The sequence below is a fragment of the Lynx canadensis genome, chromosome B3 (genome assembly GCF_007474595.2).
Source record: "Lynx canadensis isolate LIC74 chromosome B3, mLynCan4.pri.v2, whole genome shotgun sequence".
NCBI lineage: Eukaryota > Metazoa > Chordata > Mammalia > Carnivora > Felidae > Lynx > Lynx canadensis.
This window is the reverse complement of record NC_044308.2, coordinates 28,886,598-28,907,465: the sequence shown is the minus strand read 5'-3', so window position 1 is coordinate 28,907,465 and position 20,868 is coordinate 28,886,598. Positions and strand designations below refer to the sequence as shown.

Sequence of the window (20,868 nt, the reverse complement as noted above, 5' to 3'; positions counted from 1 at the left end):
ACCCAACCTATGGATTCTCTTGTCTGGTGGCCTCCCAGCTGTTTTTGAATGTTACCCTGATGGCCCAGAATGAGGTCCCAGTCTGCTTCTGAGGCCAAGGGCCAGTGAGGACAGGCTTCTTTCCTACTAGGTACCTCCTCCAGGAGTTAGAAGTATCATCCCAGTTCTCCCCACCTGCCCAGATCAGTTGTTGCTAAGAATGTGGTGGTAAGGTGCGCCTGGGTGGGTCAGTCAGTTAAGCATAGGACTCTTGATTTTGGCTCAGGTTGTGATCTCGCCGTTCATGGGACTGAGTCCCAAGTTGGGCTCTGTGTTGACAGTGTGCAGCCTGTTTGGGATTTTCTTTCTGCCCCACTCCCTCAGTCTCTCTTTCTCTCAACACAAACAAATAAAGGATGTGAGGTAAGCGGAACATTCTGGACCTGAAATTATTCCTAGAATCTCAGAGCTGGAGGGAGAACCTTAAATGTTATGTCGCATGGCCCAACCCCTTTCCGTTGTTTTCATCCCTTACCCAGTAGCCCAATGAGTGAGTCATCTAGCCTGAGCCTGCAAACTTCCAATGACAGTGAGCTTGACACTATCTAAAGTAGTACATTCCAACTTGTCTAGAAAATTCATCTCTGTATCCGACTTTCACGCTCCCTAAGATCACTGCCAAGGTCATGGCAAATGAAAAAATGGAAATGAGATTTTGAAGAATAATTTCTCAAATGTTTATTCACTCCTTCAATGATGAGTGTTAGATGCCCAATCCCATACCAGGTGATCAGGGGAGACAGAAGAATATACTAAGGCTCCTGTCCTACTGCTCACAGCAGAAGGGGAGGCAAAACCTGGGCCCAAGGGAGTGAAATAACAATGGGTTCAGCTCAGAGTAGGGGAGGTCTACATGGGCTGGTGAGGACAGGATGCCTGAAAGAGGTGAAGGAGGGGGACCTGGGCTGAGCCTTGAAGGAAGGGAAGGTGTCAGAGAAGCAGTAGCAAGCGGGACAGTCCTTCCAGGCAGAAATCACAGGCATTTCCAAAATAAGTACATGGAATTTGACAGGGCCACCACTAGCTTATGTGGTACCTCCATGCAAATGGGGAGGTTCCTGACCCTATGGCGCCTCTATCTACTGGAAAACGGTTATGATACACTCACTTTACAAATGAGGCATTTGGCTGCCATCTTCCAGGAAAGTGTCACAACACACAAACAGATCTATAATGTGAGTTACCCCCTTTCACGTCCACATAACCCTGCATAGTGGCATTGTTTGTTTTTTTTTTTTATCTCTGCACAGTACCAGGTGGGGCCTGGCTGGGGTGTGAGGACAAAGGGCTCCTGGCAGTGCTGAAAAAGCAGCAACAAGTCACTGCAGACTTGCTCTAGCGCCAGCCCAACAGAGGCAGGAGGCACAGGCTGGGGATGGCAGGATCAAACCTTCTAAATCAAGTCTGGTCCCTCTAGAAGTCCACTGCTCTGGGATCTTACCCACTTCTTTCTCTTCAGTCTGTTTAAGGCATGTTCATAAACCTATCAGGCTTTTCCTGTGAGGTGGCGGGGCAGCTGCTGTTCACGTTACAGATGGGGCAAGGGAAGTCAGAAGTGGCAGGATGGGCAGGGACTCCCTCGGCTGGGGGTGAGGCAGGTCTGGGACCCCGATTTCCTTCCACCTCTCTGGAAGTTGGAAAGGGAGACAGAAATTAAACTCTCCCCTAAGGGCAAGCAGTGGCTCCACCTCAGGTGGGGTCAGGAAGGCAGCCTCTAGGACAGCTCCAATTCCTTCAGGTCAAAGATGGGGGAAGCCAAGACACGGAGAGAGGCGGTGACTTGCCCAAGGACATACAGCAAGTCAGTGGCCAAACAGGCTCCCTTCTGTTGAGTTCTCATGGGGCTCTGAAGGTACACAATGGCATCCTCATCTCTCAGCATAAAGCATTCTACCACCCTCTTGCCTTCTGTATGGTTACTGAGGCTCACTCCTGCTTGGAAGCAGTGGGTAGGAGGGGGACCCCCTCATGAATCCAGAATCTTGGGGTGACTGCTGATTTGCTAAGAGGTGGCCTTGGTTCAGTTCAGTTGGCACTGGCCTTCTCTTGGCACACGGCACAGGTAACAGGGCAGGCCACACTCCCTCGAGACTGAGAGGCTGCCTTGGGAGAGGAGGTGGCCCTAAGAAGCCTTGATCAACTGATGGGCAGAAACATAAAACGTGGTCTATCCATCCAAAGGAATAGTATTCAGACGTAACAGGAGTGAAACACTAACCCATGTTACAATGTGAGTAAACTTGAAAACATGTTGATATAAAAGACCATGTATTTTGTGATTCCATTAATATGAAATATCCTGAATATTTAAGTTCACAGACACAGAAAGCAGATCAGTGGTCGGCAAGGGTTGGGTAAAAGTGGAATGGGGAGTGACTGCGTAATGGGTTTGGGGCCTCCTTGAGAGTTGAGGAAAATGCTTGGGAACTAGAAAGAGGTCATGTACAACACTGGTTATGTACTGAACGCACTAGAGGGTAGAGTTTAAGGAGTTATATTATGTGCAAGCACCTGGGTAGCTCAGTCAACTCCTGATTTCAGCTCAGGTCATGATCTCACAGTTCGTGGGTTCGAGCCCCATATTATGTAAACTTTACCTCAATAAAATAATAATAATAATAGGAGGAGGAGGAAGAAGCAGCTGTTGCCACCACTGCTTTGAGGCTCCTATCTAGAGGGCCAGCCATGGGTCAGCTTTTTCTTCTTCCAGGAAAAGAGCTGGGCTTCTCCAGATCCCCCCACACCCAGCATTAGGGGACAGGGCCAACACCTCGTGGCCTGCACTGGAGCTCTGCTGCAGGGTGGCCCAGTCTGGCCAGGCCCTAAATCCTTGTACAGTCAGGAAGAGAAGCAGCTGGACCCCCTGGCTGCACGTGGCTGGCCGGTCCTGGTGTCAGCCAAGGGTGGGGCAGCCTGTGTTTTTGCAAACACCATTTGTACAATTCTCCATCTGGATCCCAAAGGCTCTGCTCATTCTTGGGTGCTTCAGAGCCATCTGGAATATCAGGGCCCAGGAAAAGTTCGAGGGCACCCGTTTTCACCTTGGTCACCTTGGGACCCCGCACAGACTGCTCGACTGAGGAAGACTCGCTCTTACCACTTTGAGAAGCATCTGTCTCACTGGAAAATAGCACAGCCTGTTTGAACAGATGTCCTCAAACTAAGCCCAAAGCAGCCTCATGCTTCCCTTCTTTGAGTCTAGATCTGTCCTCTGGGGCCTGCACAGAACGGAGTAACCCATCTTCCCTGAAGGAGCCCTCAGAGCACAGAGATGGGCAAAGGACGACATGGAGCACTTACACACCCACCTTCTGGTCCAGCCTGTCACTCCTGCAGACCCTGGGCAGCTTTCCACGCCTTCCCAGGCCTCAGTTTCCCAACTTGTAAAATGTCACACCCACATTCTGGGTTGTCCTAAAGCTCAGTGGAGACAAGGAGTGGAATATTGCTCCGAACAAGTCAAAAGGTACCACGGCATCAGGAGCCCTTTGGGTCAAACCTTTGTAGAATTTGTCTGTGAATTAACACCCACGCATTAAGTCTAACCAGTCTTGGAGTCCTGGAGAGACCCCCCCCACCTGTGGCCCAGAGACATATCTCTGGGTATTTCCGGAGGAAGTATTTCCCACTCAGCCTTGAAGGAGTGATATGGACATCACACTAGAGGAGGATGAGCCAGTAGCACTGGGTCTGGGGTCAGATGCACTGTAGGGTTGGACTTCTTCTTTCTCAGCTCCTGGCCCTGGCAGCCCTTCTCCAAGATTCTCTGTCCCCTCACAACCTGCTGGCACCAGGACCACAAAAATATGCAGCGGTGACAGACCAGATTAGGAGCCCAGAAGCCTGGGCCCAGTTTGGGCTAGAATTGGCTGTGTGACCCCAGGCTGCTCCCCTTGTCCGTGTGATTTTTTAAAAGGGTACAACTGGCATTTTCAGGGGGCAAATACTCTGGCGTGGTGCACTACTCAGGGAAATTGGCTGCCCTGGCCTTTCTCACCGGAGGTGCTCCGGTCACACAACTCCAAACCCTCTGAGGAACAGGCTAGGGGGACATCTATGAGGCTATTCTAGCCCCTTCTGATGCTTGGTTCTTCCGGGCACTCCATGACATGTGAGAGCCCAGGCTCATGAGCTGGGCTGCCTCATCACAAGATCACTGTCCCAGCCCCTGTGTTCATGCTGGTCAGGGTGTGCTGGGGAGACAGATCTCTCCTGTTACTCTACTGCTAGCCCTCTGTTGCTCCACCTGTTACTCTTCTCTTACTACCTTGTTACAGCTCCACCCAACCCTCTCTTCGACAAGGTCCAAGGTCAGGGGCACAGTCATTCTCCTCCAGCTGGGCCTGTGGGAAGCCCCAGGCCCATCCCCCTCTGGATGTGTGAATGGGAGTGAGTGGGGGGTTTGAGACTGAGATTCCTTTGCACAGGGGCTTGTCTGTTTCAGGTGGCTTGTCTCCGGCAGTGACAGGAAGGGAATGCCAAATTCACGCTGGGTAATAAATTCTGCAAAGGCAATAAAACCAAAGCGGAGGGATAGATGGAAGAACCGCAACAACTGATTAAACATTTTTGTTGGCAGTCACAGACACATGACACATTTTCTGAGGTTTGTAGCAAGGAGACATCTGGCCTTGGCCCATGTGTTTGTGGGAGGGAATCATGGTGAGTGGAGGCCAGGGAGCTGGAGAGGGCAAGACCCTAAAAAGGCAGCAGGCTGGGAAGCAGGCACTGTTTAGGGGGTACTGAGGCACCTCCAGGGCAGCGGTCTCAGCGAGCCGCTTGGGACACTCCCAGGAGGGGCAGTGTCAAGATCTGCCCCCACATTCACAGCTTCAGGCCCAGGCTTGCCTGCCAATTCCGTGGACTGCAGGAGTCGAGACCTGGAAAGAGAACGCTTTGTGCTTGGAACGCCTGCTGCCCAGCCCCACACCCAGACTCAGGGTTCTGGACTGAAGGCCTGAGGCCCAACCCTCCCCTGATCTTTGCAGGGTATTGAGGGCCATCATATAGGGCCTCCAGCTGGCCCAGAAGAGGACCTTGGGACTCTTGACTCCCTGGGTTTCCTGATCAGGTCTCAAAATATTCTGTACTTCCATACCTTCACTCATGAGGTTCCTTTCCCACTTCATCCTGTCCTTCAAGGTTCTGCTGTGCTCTGAGACCCAGAGGCCCCTTTGCCACCAGGGAAGCAGCACCCACTGATCTGTATGTGTGTGTCTGTGTCTGTGTGTGCATGCATCTTCCCAACAGGCTCTTTGCCTTTTCTCCCCTGCCATTCTCCCCATGCCTGCTGCCCACTGAAATGCCCCACTGGGGCTCTGCGTGAGCTAATGTGGACCTGTGGCAGTGGTGGTAGAGCACATGGGTGGAGAGGGGCAGTGACCAGCCACCTGACTTAGACTAGCCTTCTGCTCTCTTGAGAAGAACCGGATTTCCACATGCAACTCTCCAGTCCCTCAATGACCCGCCACTGCTCACAAGATAAAGCCCACCCTTGCCAGTCACCCTGGGAGACCCCGCCTGCAGCAGGCCCAAGTCAACAGCACTGAAATGCAGGCCAGGGTATCACTGTGACAGTCTGGAAACTGCTTGAAAGAAGTGTCATGCACCCCTGTGTAAAGGCAGAGCAATGTCCTGGGATCTGGTTTACCACTATTTCAGTCCCACGCTGGGCTACCAGCTGGCATTAAACCCAGTGCCCACAAGGCCCCAGGAGCTTTTCCCCTCTCACATAGAGATACTGACTTAGGTATCTCACATAGAGATACCTCTCACATAGAGATACCTGACACATGGAGATACCCACTTAGGCTTTACTGGCTGACTTGATAAAGGGAGCCTCTCACCCCTGATCCCACCACTTTGTTCATGTGCCCCTCTGTTCATACCAAGGGGGCAGCTCTCAGCCTAGCCAGACCCCATGGTCCTGCAGCACCTGCTCAATCCACTGGCCAGGCATGCGACTCCATCCTCTCTGCCCTCTGCAGGCCTGAGCATCCCCCCTCAAGGGGCAGCTTCCAAACTGCTCTCTCTACCTCCAGGCCCCCGAGGCATCAGCCCAGACTCTTATCTATAGCTCCTTACTGTAAACATGACCATTTGCTCTCCTTCAGCTACGCCCTACTCAGTCTCACCTTCACAAATGTCATCCCCGCCCCTTACTTGGACAACACCTGCCCATCCTCTCATATTCCATGCAGGGGTCACCTCCTGGGGCCCAGGCCTCCCTGAAGGGGTCGACAGCTGCCCCTCCAGCGTCATTTCCCAGCACAGAGCTCAGTTCTCTGTATTGTCTCTCCCTCTTTGCAGCCTTGAGGGCTAGAAGAGGGCTGGATGCTAGTAAATATTTAGAGAATAAAGCTTGGTCTCCCCAGGGCAGGAGTTGCCCTACAGAAGTCCCAGGGCCCCAGTCTTTACCTACCTCTGAGAAGAACACAGAGAGAATGACCAGACTGATCCAGTGAATTATGCCAGCAAACTGGAATGCACTGGAAACTGCAATGAACACAATAATGGACCAATTTTAGGCACAAGGAGTTAGGTGTGTTGATAGAGGACCTTCACAGCGTGGAGGCAGACCTCTGCGAGTCCGGGGCCCGCTCATGTGAACATTTGGATCCGGACAGAATCAGGCCAGAGAACATCCAGGGCGGCTTTAAGTGGTGTCTGCGATGGAGCTGGTAGGAGGATGCGGGGCCAGTGGTGCTGCTCCTCCCTCTGTCTGTCCCCCCATAGGCCATACCTCAGAATTCTAGCTCAGTCCCATCAGCTATGGTGGGCTGTGAGCTATAGCCATCCTCCCAGAAAGGAGCCCTCCAGAGGGGGGCTTATCAAGACATTCGTGGCTGTCAGAGCTGGGTAGGCAGCTTCAGTCAAGTCTACCTGAGCTTTTGGAAACCCTTACCACAATTCACAGCCAAAGCTCTGGGCACTGGGTGGGACTCAAAGCGAGCTTGCTTTGAATTTTCACTGTGAAAACCCTGATGTAGAGATGGCTATGCTGGCAGGGGTATTTGGAGTGAGGCTGGAGAAAGGCCTGGAAGAGGGAGCCGGGCCTGGTAGGGAGATGTCACCTCCTGAACATGACAGCTCAAGCAGCTGGGGTCTGCCATGCTTCCAAGTTGCTCCATTTGCCCTCCAGACTCCATAGTGAAGTGGGGAGAGCCATCAGCCCCTGAAAGCTCCCAGCCCACCTTCCACCAGACAATCCTTAGAGTTAAGGCGCTATCTCTGGAAGACCCCTTTAAAATACAGGAGCCATGGCCAACTTCAGAGCCTAATCAAGGTGTAGTTTATCAGGTAGTGATGCCAAAAGCAGGGTTCTGGGCCCAGGACAAGGGTTAGGTGGGCTCTGATGGAGAATGGATGGGAGGGGATGCTTTCCAGAAGGCAGGCCTGAAAGACAGCCGGGCAGAGCAGTGGGCAGGGCCAAAACAAGGTGGAGGAATGCTGCCAAGAACAGGGCTACATTGCTTCTCTGCTGGTCAGGCCTGCTTAGCGTGTAGCTCAGAATTCCCTGGGGGCTAAAAGAAAAGTACCCCAGGCAGGACTCAGTGGGGAAGGCTGACCTGAAAGAGAGGAACTCAGAGCCTCCCCCAAAGCTCTGGGATCACAGGGTGGGCAGAAGCCAGAACCTGGAGCATGTCTGGGAGAGAGAGGCTGCGGTACCAGGTTCCAGGTGGGAGACCTCAGGGTCCCCTGGTATTGGGCCAATGTGACCGACCCTTAGAAGCTGGGGCCTGGAGGCACCGTGGATTCTTTCCATCCCAGGCCACATGAATACCAGTGGGAACCGAGAGTCTGAGGCCTGTGTGACTCTGAAAAGACCTCCAGATGATTCTGAAAACATAAAATCTCTCCCCATTATTTCTCAAATGAATTCCTGTGCCTTTTTTTACGGTTTGCTTTAGAAGAGCAATAAATCTCTGATTGTGCGTTTTATGGAATTTAAGATGCCTTTTATGAGCTGCTATTGGATCTCCCACCAAAATCAATCTCCTGGATACTTAATTTTAAGCAAAATTCCAGTGTCGGCCAGGTTCTCAGTTCTATTCAATGCCTTGTCACAACCTGAGCAGCCGAGGGCCCCAAGTATAACCTACAACAGGGAAAGAAAGACTCTGTTATGGCCAGACCTCATAAAAAGCAGACATATGGATGAGTGGGAGGGAAAGTATACAACATGGTTTAATTGAAGACAGGTTGAGTGTAAAATCAGTGCTGGTCACTTTATGCTGGAAGATACTTTGATTGGAACCAAGGGGCCACCAGCTGCACAAAACCCAATGAGGCTTATCAGACAAAAGCAATTCTGTACTGCCTGTCATCCTCTCTAGAGAGTAGGGAGGGCTGATAGGGCATGGAAGGAGCTTTGATGGACCCTGAGTATAGAGGCTCCAGGAAAAGAACTGGGGGCATTTGAGAAAACAAGTCTAAGATGACTGACTGGGTTTGAGGATGGATCTATAGTTCTACACTTTGCCAACGGTGGAATCTTGCAGGCCAAAAATTTTATCTTTTTCTTTTATTTGCATTTGTATAATCCGCCTTCTGAATTGGGGAAATATAGGGATCCAGGAGCTCTAACAGAAACTGCTCACTCATCTGAAGCCAAGAGTAAAGACACCTGGCTCTCCCCAGAGAGCCAGATAGGGGTCTGCGAGGGTGGGGGGCAAGAAGTGGGCACCTCCCAACAGCCATATTGCCATGGGACATCTAGAAGGACAGAAGAGGTAGCAGACAAGCCATTGACTGCCATGTGCATCAGGCTCCCATAAACACAAGACTAGAACAAACACCAAGACACTATGGTGGGAAAAAAACTGGCCATGCCATTAAATGGCCTGATGGCTTGAAGACCCTTACCTAGGGAAAGTCTCTAACTTCTCCAAATCTTAATTCCCTTGCCTATAAGGTGAGATAAAATCAGTCATGCCACCTCACAGGGTTGCTGCGAGGGTCAAATGTATGGAAAAGTCCTTTCAAAATGATCACATCATGTGTAAATAACACTGCCAAATTATGGCTGGATAAAAACACAAGCAATCATATCATCATTGTGGTTGCTATTATTATTAGTTAGTAGAAGGTGATATGCCTCCACACATGAGAACTCTCTTTAAGATACAGAAAAGTCCAACCTGGAGAATTCCAAATGGGAACAATAAAAAGAAAAGTGCATACAGGGGTCCCCAACATTTTTGATCTCATCAGTTTCTGATCACGGAATGCTAAGGAGGGGGACTGGAGAGGCCACATTGGGTAGAAAGGGGCAAACAGGTACTTGGGGGGACAGAGAAAGCAGCTGTCAGATTTCCTCCCCGGGCAGTAATCCCCATGAGCCATGGGGCCAGGGTCATAACAGTGGCATTGGGCTGGGGGCATATTGCACTGCTGGTTGGGGACCCCTGATGGATGCACACTGAATATTGACATCATATGTATTTGCATATGTATCTCTCTTGCTACTCACACTGGAGAAGCTTTATATCTATTAGAAGTTCCAGAGTCAGGAGAATCACCACCAATATTACACAGGCTACCAGGAAACTGTTGAGACTTGCACTGAGCAAAAATACCTGCCACACGGCTGCTCTCTTCCCACAGCACGGCTTCAGCCAGGTAGACCTGTGGGGACACAAGAGGGAGAGGAGGTAAGATCCTGGCCACAGCCCTGGTCCCAAACATACCCTCATCATTCCTCCCAGGCTCTACGTTTCCCAGCAAAATGCAACCTTATTTAAGAGGCCACTGGGTAGAATCACAAAGAGCAAAACCAATCATAAAAAGGTGCAGCTAGGTTTATAGGCTGACCTGGGCAACACACAGCATCCATCTGGGTTTCAGTCTCCTCATCTTTACAGTGGATGTGAAACCCACATCTCATGGGCTTCTTGCAAACACTGGAGATCACAAAGGTCAGTGGAGAGCCTGGCTAGGTGTAAGAACTGCATGAAAACGAGCTGTTATTACTGTCTGTCTGTCTAGTCGTGGAACCTAGCACAAACTCTGCATTTAGGAGACCCTCAGTTCGCCTCTAATGAATGATTGATAAATTAATGAATGAATTTTCAGTGGTTTTCAGCTATATAAGAAGAGATCTGAGCTAAATCCCTATTTCTCAGAGGGGGTTGTATGGAATCCTAGTTCCACAGAATGTTAATGGTTGTTACTTGATAATTCTATGGTTGGATAGGTTTTGGAAAATTGGGGTCAAAGTCAAATGGCTATTTTTCTAGGCAGGACATTGCAGTGCCTTTAATATGTTATTTTACATCATCATGCTCAAAAGGGATTATAGTATCAGTGCTTTCCAAACTTGCTGGACAGCACCCTCATGTCACAGGGCATCTGGTGGGACTAGTGCTTCATGGAAGATCTTTTCGGAAACCCTGCTTAGATGATCTTGAACAACCACAGGTAGAGATCAAGTCACCGAGGATGGAGTTTTTCCTGAGTAGGACTGGAAGTGGGAAGGAGGTGAAAAACCTCAGAGCTGGGGCAGGCATTTGATGTACTCCCTTCAGGAACACAAGATCCTGGGAAAAAGAGGTGCCTCTGAGGGAGCAGGTGGTATTGAGGCCAAACCTCATTGCCGTCTTGAGGAAGAATTAGGCATCCTGAAGTAGCAGAGACAGTGCTAGTCAGGGAGTCCCCACTTCTGGCTCCACCTTCAGACACATAGGACTATGTGTGAAGGTTATCTGTGCATTTCAGGCCTCAGCCTCCCATTTGTAAAACTCCTTAACTCCTAGGATTGTTGCAAGTTAAATGAGGGAATGTATCTGATCTATAAAGCACCATGGAGCTGAAATGGATTGCTAATGATGATGATGATGATGTTGGAAAGTTATTTGAAGACCCAGACAGCTGGCTGTCCCCATCCTTTGCACACAGGTATGCTTTATAACTAAAGTGTCCGCTGAAGTGGGTCAGGGCCCAATGCCCTGAAGATCCTAAAGTGTCACTGGAAGAGGAAATTCTGAGATGCTCTCTTCTCCCCAAAGGAATACTGTGAGTGCTTCAAGGAGGAGTTTCTCCCTCAGAATCCATCTAGGGAAAGCTTGACGGAGCCCCCAGTTGTTGGAAGGTGGTACAAAGCTCATGCCTCTTCAAAAAACCTGGCAGGAAATTTGGCTTATTCAAGTCTTTCTGGAGAGTTTCCAAAACCTATGGGAATGACAGGTGCTGTCTTGGTTCTAAGGGAATGCAAAGACTCGGGGGTTCAGTCTCCAGCCTCAGGGATCTGGTCCCACAAATAGGGGTAGAAGGATTTCAACAGGTGATTGTGGAAAAGGAAGAAGGTATTTTGGACAGGGTTGAGAGGGGACTGATGTGAGCCCCATCTGGCCCAAGAGTATGGGGTGAGGATGAGGAGACCAGCCAGGCCAGAGAGAATTCTCACTAAGGGACAAGCAGAAGACAGGGAGACAAAGGTGAGTGGAGACCAGATTGTGAAGGCCATTGATGAATGCCTCCATCACTCACTGCAGATGGGTTTCAAAGTCTGATGCAGAAACACTTCTCTCCAACTTCTTGCAGACTCACATGGGCCAACCCATAAGCAAGAGGCTACAGGGTAGATCCCAAACTGACATCATATGGAGCTCAGTAGGGTTGTCAGATAAAACACAGAACATCCAGTTAAATCTCAGATAAACAATGAACAATTTTCTAGTGTGAGTATATCCCAAACATTGCATAGTTATACTAAAGAAAGTATTCATTGTTTATTTGAAATTCAACTTTAACTGGGTGTCCTGTATTCAGGGCAGAGGGGTGTTGAGGGGGCCTGGTAAGGGTGGCTGTGATTTGGTCAGGTGAGAAGCCAGTGCCTGTGAAGGAAAGGCCATGAGAAGGGCCGCCAGACAGAGGACTAGGTGTGTCTGTCCAGGGTGGGCAGGAAAGAAGGACAGGGGCGCCGAAGCCTCCACCTCACAGCTCAGAGGGACGGAGCCCCAGAGAAGCTTAGAGGCTGCTGCCCACAGGTGCTATCAGCTGCGTGTGGATATGAAAGACCCTTTGAACTGTAAGATCTCTTTGGCCATCGCTACTCAGCTGACCTCTCCTGATTCATCTGCATGTCTCACCTACTCCCCCTTCTTCCTCTCCCAGTGTGACATTCCTGCCCCCACTTTCCAGTGGCCCTATTTTAATCTTTCACACCTCTCTTGTGGCTCATCACTTCCCCTCCCGCCCTCCTGTCAAGTTCTCCCGGATCACCGGATCACTGATCACTGCAAGCACTGTCATTGCCATGCCCCAAAGCAGACATCGCTCCAGTTCCACATCTTCTCAAAAACCCAGTCCAGTTACTTTTGGCCCCTAAAAATGATGGCCTTTCACTGTCATCTGAAATGTGACGCAAGCACCTCCTGCAGTTATAACTAAAGAGGGGAGCTGCAAGGGCCGTTTGCCTGGGCCGGCGTCAGGGTGAGCAGCGAGCAGGAAGACGGCCTGCACGTTAAATGGAAGGAGCCAGGCCATGTTTTGGCCTCTGTGCCTTGTATACCCCAGGAGAATGGCATACGCCCCTCAGAGTCTGCTCCTTCTACCTCAAGCACAAGGTTCCAAAGAGAGAAGGGGATGAAACAAACTATTTGTTTCTCCACAAACAGGAGACTCCAATCTGTACCTGCTTCCATGGGACGAAAAGTCATTTTATGTTGCTCCTTAAAACGCTGAAATGTCGGGGCTCCTGGATGGCTCAGTTAGTTGAGCATCCAACTTCGGTTCAGGTCATAATCTCACGGCTCGTGGGTTCGAGCCCCATGTCAGGCTGTGTGCTTCCAGCTCAGAGCCCGGAGCCTGCTTCAGATTCTATGTCTCCCTCTCTCTCTCTGCGCCACCCCTGCTTGCACACTCTCTCTCAAAAATGAATAAATGTTAAAAATAAAAAAAAAAAAAAAACCCACTGAAATGTTGATTTTTGCTTTTTTGTTTGGATAGCAAAACTTCCTAACCGGACCAAGGTCTGGTTATTGGAAAGATGTAGGTGTGAAGTGGGGTGGCGGAGACTGGGAACTCACAGCCAGGTAAAGAGCTACTACTGGCAGGTGTGTCTGGAGCCACCCACAGTCTGCAGTCAGCAATAGCGGGCCTGGCCCTGAGACTGCAGCATGCCTTGGGGTGCAGCCAGGCAGGGCACCAGGCAAGCGGCAGGATTCAGAAACCAGGCAGGGGAAGGTCTGGGAGTCAGATGAATGCCAGTACCCACCACGTTGCTACAGAGGCACTGTCATCAAAACAGGCAACAACCCTCGGACAGCTTACATTTGAGTGGGTGAGAGAGTCAAACAACAAAACAAATTATGTTTGTAAATTATGTGGTTTACTATAGGTGGTAGGTACTGTAGGGAAAATATAGAGCATAAAGGGTGACACTTCAGATAAGGCGGTCAGCATAGGCTGCACTGAGAAAGTGACATTTGAGAAAGAGTTGGAGGGAGTGATATCCGGGGACATGGTGGAAATGTACACTAAACAGCGACTCTTCATGGTAAAATTCTACTCAGCCCCAAAGAACGTCTGACAGAATAAACACCAGAACAGGAGCCAGGAGTTGGGCTGAGTGGAGACATCCTCCTTCAGTGCAGAGTGTGGTTTACCAAACCCCACCTAGGCCAGACGCTGCAGGCATTTCTACAGTCCTTGGTGCAATGCACATGGTTCCCAAAGAACCCCAAGGCAGCTGCAGAACGAAGCCTGTGCCCCACTGCTCTAATCCTGTTCTTCCACTCTGTGCCAGCTCCACAGTCCCCTCACACTTGCTTTCAACTACCAGTCCTTCAGCCAGGCCCACCTGGGAGTGACTTCACGAAGCCCCAATTTTGCACAGGTTCAAGAGGTACAATTTGCATCATGGTGTATGTGAACCCCAGGACCCCAGGGTAATACACAGGGAGATGGACTGGACTAAAGATGGAGGGAAGCCAACCTCTAAAAGAAAGGGACAGAGTATCTGATGAAGAGCAGATGCCTTGGGGCCCGGAGGCTGGAATCTGCATTGTGGTCAGTGGTTCTCAACACTGGCTGCATCCTAGGACCACTGAGAGAGCTTTAACAATTCCAGTGCCCAGATCACACATCAGACCACTTAAACCACAACCTCTGGGTTGAGACCCAGGCTTCAGAATGTTTTGATCTCCTTAGGGGGTTCCAATGTGTGGCCGAGATTGAGAACCACTGCCCTAGGTCTCCAGGGACCAGCAGCATCAGCATCATCTGGGAGCTGGTTAGAAATGCAGAATCTTGGGCCTTCTCCGTGCCCTCTGAATAAGGGTCTGCATTTCAGTGAGATCCCAAGTGATCTAGGTGAGAACTGCTTTGAACTTAGCAAGAGGTAACAGGTATTTCAGGAGATGGATGGAGCACAGCAAGGGGAGTCTGGGAGCAAGAGAGATGAGACAATGAAGGCAAGCAGGTGCCAACCCAGGCCCAGGGAGTGGTGAGGCAGGCAGGTCCTCTGGAGGGGCACCAGCTCAGGGGAAGAAGGTGGCAGGGACACTCACTGAGTGTGTGCATTTGTTTTTTTTTTTTTTAATTAAAAAATTTTTTTTTAACGTTTATTTATTTTTGAGACAGAGAGAGAGCATGAATGGGGGAGGGTCAGAGAGAGGGAGACACAGAATCCAAAACAGGCTCCAGGCTCTGAGCTGTCAGCACAGAGCTTGACGCGGGGCTCGAACTCACGGACCGTGAGATCATGACCTGAGCCAAAGTCGGGCGCTTAACGGACTGAGCCACCCAGGCGCCCCTGACTGTGTGCATTTGGGGGCGAGGAGTGGGGGGCGGTGGGGAGTGCCAAGGCCTTCCTTAGCCATGGATGTGAGGCTGAAGCCTGAATCCAAGAAGGCTCTGGGCTTCTAGCTCCTTGAAGAGCAGGACCATGGATTCCAAGCCTCCAGGACAGAGGATGGGTTGAAGCAGAAGACTTTCTGGCTGAGGGATTGTTTGGAAATTCCAGCCTGCTAATAAAATTCCTGTGAAATTCAAATGACTCAGACATTCCTAAGAGACTGTGTTTTAGCAGAAAAATAGAATGTGTCCAGTTTCGAAATACTCTTGAGTGGTTAAATAATGACTCAAGGAGCTTAATGGGCCAGAAGGGAAATCAGCATTGACTTGTTAATTAGAGAAGATACTTCCTTCAGCATCCAGCCCAATCAAGGCCCTGGCGCTGGTTCTCAAGATGGTGTTATCCCTGGAATTGTCACCAGAGGGCAGGCGTCTCCCAATTTCATATCTTGGTACAGCAACAGCAAAGGGACAGCTCCAGGAGGCAGGATTGGGCTGCCAAAGTCTGTAAATACCAACAACCAGATGGCATCTCCTGGCAGGTAGGCAGGTGTTCTACCGTGGGTTCCACTAGTTCCTGAGGCCTCAGAGAAATCCTGGGTGGGAGGGGAGGCTGGGTACCTTTGCTGCTTCTGCTTTATATTCTTAGTTACCTTGATAACAAGTTTGAGAGAATAACTTCTAGAAAATTAAAAAGAGCTTTGGCAAATTTCTGATGTACTTTTCATGTGAGGTAAGGCCACGGGGGTGGCCAGAAGCAGGCATCTCCAGGTCACTGCTCCATCAGGCAGCATTCCCAAGCCTGGCACTGGAACAGCCCCTTTCTGAGAGGTGAAGCAGAAACACAAGTGCCAGGATAGCAAGGGCTCTTTGCTCCTGTGGGGAGTGGCCTCTCCTGCCCTGGCAATCCACTAAGCAATTGGGCCACCGTGACTGCCAGGCTGGTGTGGCTGGGAAGATGCATGATAGGAGAAGGGGCAGTGGCTAGAGTCTGGGGAATGTGGAGAACCTTCAAATTGTTCAAAAAAGGGCTCACAGGCAGTGGAGAGGCATGGTGTCCCCAGAGGAGGTAGCAGGCTACAGAAAAACCTATTTCCCTGTAGGCAGCCAGACCAGATGGCCTTGTCAGTCCTACATTGTGATTTTCATCCCATCAAGTCTCCAAAGAAAGGAGCTGAGGGAGGGGGTGGAGTGAGTCAGAGGCCTGTCTGGTAATGGGAGCGGAATGAAGTCTGGAGCACTGGGATTCCCTACCTGCCCCTAAATGCTGACCTTGGGAGGCACTGCTAGATCTGAACCTCAGAACCCTTCTAAGCTGCAGAGCTCTCTAACAATAGATGAAAATTTTGGCCCTATGCCTGGAAAATGCATGAAACCACAACACTGTGCATAACATTCTAAGGGGTGCATGGACCTTCTGGATCTCACTGATGATCTCACTGATTAAAGGATACCTGGGTTCCAGGTTCAAACTCTGAGTCCCCTCCTGGCCCCAAGTGCTCCAATTCTGTGATGCTGAACATCTGGGGCTGGATGTCGCAGACTTGGTGGCGGTGCCAAATGTCCACAGAACATCCCATGGCCCCACTTTACTCGTCTTTACTGTATTTATTCCAGATGATTAAAACACTGTCAGTGAAAGCCATGAGGCTGACTTTAATCCAACCTCTGGCATTGACCTATGCTTGATTCTTACTGATTTAACAAACACTTATACAGCATTTACTATGAAACAGGAGCTTTTCTGAGCACTTTACAAATGTTAACTCAGCTAGTTGTTTTAAGGCAATTCTTTCTATTTTTTTCGCTGTTAATGAATGGTGGGGAAAGCTAGACTTTTCCACCAATTGGGTTGGGTCACAACTGGAATTTCCAAATCACGGCCCCACGACTGACTGAACTCTGAGTGTATTCTTTGAGCCTTAGTTTCCTAATCCCCCAAATAGGAGTATTATCTTCCTTTGCAGGCTTGTTGTTCTAAAATATTAAAAATAACATATGTAAAGCCCATAACATAGTGCTCACTACATGCCTATAATACGTATCTACTATGATGATGATTTAGGTATGTGGGCATTAGAAAAGGGGTTAATTATCTAAATAAAGGAAGTCTTGACATTCATTCCATTCCATGCATGGTTATTATGTGCCCCCTAAATGTCACTGTATTAGGTGATAAGCACATGAGAGTGGACAAGGCCTTCATCCTCACAGAGCCTGAAGCCTTGTAAGTGAATTCTGACTAAGGAGTGAGCTCCTAGTACTAGTCCACTCTGAAAAGCAAAACAAATAAAGGGAGAAAAGAAACAGGAGAGGGAATGAGCTCACACACATAGGACTTCTCCAAAGAGACAAATATCCACTAGTGATGATAACTCCATGCCCACAGGGATACCTTTTTGCTAAATATCTGAAATGGTTTTTGGGGCTTCTTTCTCTCCCAGAGAGAACCAGAACAACAGGAAAAGCACTGTCTGGCATCCTCTTTGTTCCTGTATCCAATTCCAGGAGGCAAACCACAGCGGTGCACACAGACCCAGAAATATGAGCACATAAATCTACTTCGTGTAACAGGAACTCTCAGGTTGGAGGTGAGAGATGACCGTCTCAGCCATTTGTGGGAACTACAGAAATTGGTTTCCATACTGGCAGCTTCAGTTCTGCAATCAGAGCTAAAGGTTAGCCCCATTGCCTTGGGGAAGAGAGGGCGGCATGCAGCTGGGGTCAAATGCAATCTGACATTTGCTTGTCCAAGAATCTCAGATTTCTTGCATCCTCTGAAAGGCCAACTCTGGGAAAGACAGCAGGGTGTGGCAGTAAGAGCTTGAGGCTGGGTGGTAGGAGCCATCACCTACCTTGGTGAGTCACAAAACCCCCCCTCTGGGGATACAAAGGCCCACACACACCATGGACTGGCTGCTCCTACCTGGGGGGACCAAGGGTGTTGTCCACATACATTTGAAGGGTTGCTACAGAGTTCAACCTGACTTATTAGGCAGTGGGGTGCTGTTGGACCAAGTGGCTATAAAGGCCCCTCCTACCTCAAGAGTCCTCAATTCTCAAAACTGGCCACAAATCTGAGACTCTCCTTTTGTCATGCTTTGCAGTAGGGATGCCTGGTAAGCTTCCCAACCAGATGGGAACCAGTGGGCTATAGTTTTCCAATTCTCTCTCCAGCTCTTTGGTTCTGAGCTGTGGTTTGGCAAGGCAAATCCTGAGCCAACCACACTGCCCCTTCTTCTATTTGGCCAAAGTGTGGATTCCAGGTGCCTCCACAGATGACTGAGGACCCCCCAACACCATAAATGCAGCTCACTTTCCCTGGGGAACTTGTCCTCGGGCTTAACACTTTGCCAATTCCAGGCAGCTCTCACGCATTGGGTAAAGGTGGTCAGAGGCACTCTGACACCACCTAGTGGTAGCCTGCAGGCGTATACCCTGCACCTGTCAGAGGCCATGTGGATGGGCGGTTTATTTTGCTGAGAAATAATAAATCTGTGGATTTATTGCCTTCTTAACCAAAGAAAAATCTTTGAGGTTTTTGGACTACAGGAAAGAAGCTAACCTGGAAAATTTTGCCAGGAAATTTTTTTAATCTTAATTAAACCTTTATTGCTTGGCTGGGGCATCAAGAAGAACCTGCCTGGAAGCCTTAGCCTACTAAAAATATAAAGGGTCCCAGGTCACAGGGCTTGGGGTCCAGCTGGTATGCCACAGGAAGAAGTGGTGTTTCATTACAGACAAATCTTACTGACATCACAAAAATGGATTAATGAAGCTCCTTTCAAACTTTTTTCTCCTTGGGGGAAAAATGATACAAAAGACTTTGCCAGCCAAGTGAAGATACAGAACTTCTAGACTGCATTTGCAAGGTCATGGCAGGGATGAACCTGCCTTTTAGCCCTGAACTCCAAAAGGCTTTTCCTTCTTCTAAAAGGACACTAAAATTGTACTAGGTGGAGTTGCCATGTTCTGAGGCATATCTGATTTATTTTCTCTAGGATGACTTTGTGAAGGGTGTGTGGAATTTCTGAGGTGGGCCAGCCACAGATCACAGCCTTGCATTCTGGGGTCTGAGAAACCTAGTGCCTCCCTTGTGGCTTATCCTTGACCCCACAGAGGTCTGGGAGACAGCCCCTAATTCTCTCCAAACAGAACTGGCTTCCACTTCTCTTCAACCCTATCTTAACACAGCCCCATCCATTCACTCACTCATTCATTCAACTCCTTCCTTCTTTCCATCAACCACTGTCTCTGTTCCAGGCTCAAAGGATCTGATCCTTGCCCTGAGGGAGCACATGATCCAGCACTGGAGGCAGACTGGTGAGCGGACGAGTAGAGTCCAGTGTCAAGAGTGTTGAGATAAAGGGAGATAAAGGGCTAGTGGTACACAGAGATGAGGCCCTACCTTGGGTGGGGTGGGGCACAGAGGAGGAGGAGGAGGTGGTCCTTGAATGAGATAGTGTAAGGAGAAATGAGAGTATTTTGGGCTGTGGTTTAGTAGGTTCCTCCCCTTCCCCTTTGCTTCCAGCTTGGTTTGCTGGCATATCTAAAATTAGTTTAGTTCTTATTTAAAGATGTTGCTATATTGGACCTGTCTCCCCACCACCCCCCCCTCCCCACCTCCAGTCTGACATCTGAAAAACCATTCCTGGCACCTATTATGTTTTTTTTCCTCTGACTGAAGTTCTGACAGAAATGTGCCAATGGCATCATCTTTAAGTAATAATATTCCTTTCTGTCTACCCATCCTTCCTCCAAGTTTCTGATGTCAGGACTTTAGCCCTGACCTCTCACGTTAGACCTTTTAGAAGCCTAAAATATAAATAATTACAAAAGACTGAGTATCTTTCATTACTTTATTTTTATATTTTTGACAAAGACTACCCCATCATGTCTCATGACTCTCTCTGCACCCTCTTTCCACCAAAAAGACAGACAGCACTATCTTTCTTTGTGGCCACAGAGTCTCCTCTGTAAAACGGGGATGAACAACTCTTGCCTTGTACTGCCTTCCTCAACACATTCTATCACCATCATCTCCCTAGGGTGGAGACTCTGGGATTCTCTGAATTTTCTCTTTTGTGGCCTCTTGTCCAGCCCAGACTCTGTAATCCAACCAGGACTTCAATGTAGTGTACCTGATTATAGAAGGTAGAACTTCCAGTCTAGAACATGAGGTAGCCTCTTGCAAACCTAGTTTCCCTCTTCCAAAAGTGGACAGTTGGTTCGCTGAGAAGCAATTCTGTGCCTCACTTCTGCATCATTGAATGGAGTTATGTCCGATGCCAAAGAATGAGAACCAGGTAAAGGAGGCTTTGGTTACATGGAAACATAAGCACTATTCACCAGGATGACAAACACAAGTCAAAACTGCATCAAGTACAAGAATCAAGTTGACTAAGTTATAGAAGAAACAGTCTAAGAAGGCAGACATGTTCCTAGATCTTTCCCAAATGATGGTAAGAAAAGCTGAAGAGGGGCACCTGGGTGGCTCAGTCAGTTGGGCGTCCGACTTCGGCTCAGGTCATGATCTCACAGTAAGTGAGTTTGAGTCCCGCATCAGGCTCTGTGCTGACAGCTCAGAGCCTGGAGCCTGTTTCAGATTCTGCGTCTCCTCTCTCTCTCTGCCCCTCCCCCGCTCACACTCTGTCTCTGTCTCCCTCAAAAATAAATAAACCTTAAAAAAAAAAAAAAAGAGGGGCGCCTGGGTGGCGCAGTCGGTTAAGCGTCCGACTTCAGCCAGGTCACGATCTCGCGGTCCATGAGTTCGAGCCCCGCGTCAGGCTCTGGGCTGATGGCTCGGAGCCTGGAGCCTGTTTCCGATTCTGTGTCTCCCTCTGTCTCTGCCCCTCCCCCGTTCATGCTCTGTCTCTCTCTGTCCCAAAAATAAATAAAAACGTTGAAAAAAAAATTAAAAAAAAAAAAAAAAAAGAAAAAGAAAAGCTGAAGAAAAGATCTAATTCTGGATCAAAGGCTATGAATGGAGACTTGGCTCTCTAAATGGCTGTGGTAACTAGGGTGATTCTCCAA

At 49.3% G+C, this 20,868-nt stretch overlaps 1 protein-coding gene across 1 annotated transcript in view; it reads right to left on the bottom strand.

The window, feature by feature from the left end:
• TMEM266 (transmembrane protein 266) overlaps window positions 1-20,868 on the bottom strand; it is a 125,171-nt gene that overhangs the window by 41,524 nt on the left and 62,779 nt on the right. Inside the window, exons 4-5 of the mRNA XM_030317618.1 lie at window positions 9,512-9,666; window positions 6,461-6,534 (exon numbers count right to left, since the gene is read on the bottom strand). Of these exons, the coding sequence (XP_030173478.1) occupies window positions 6,461-6,534; window positions 9,512-9,666 (229 nt within the window). The remainder of the gene's footprint in view (window positions 1-6,460; window positions 6,535-9,511; window positions 9,667-20,868) is intronic.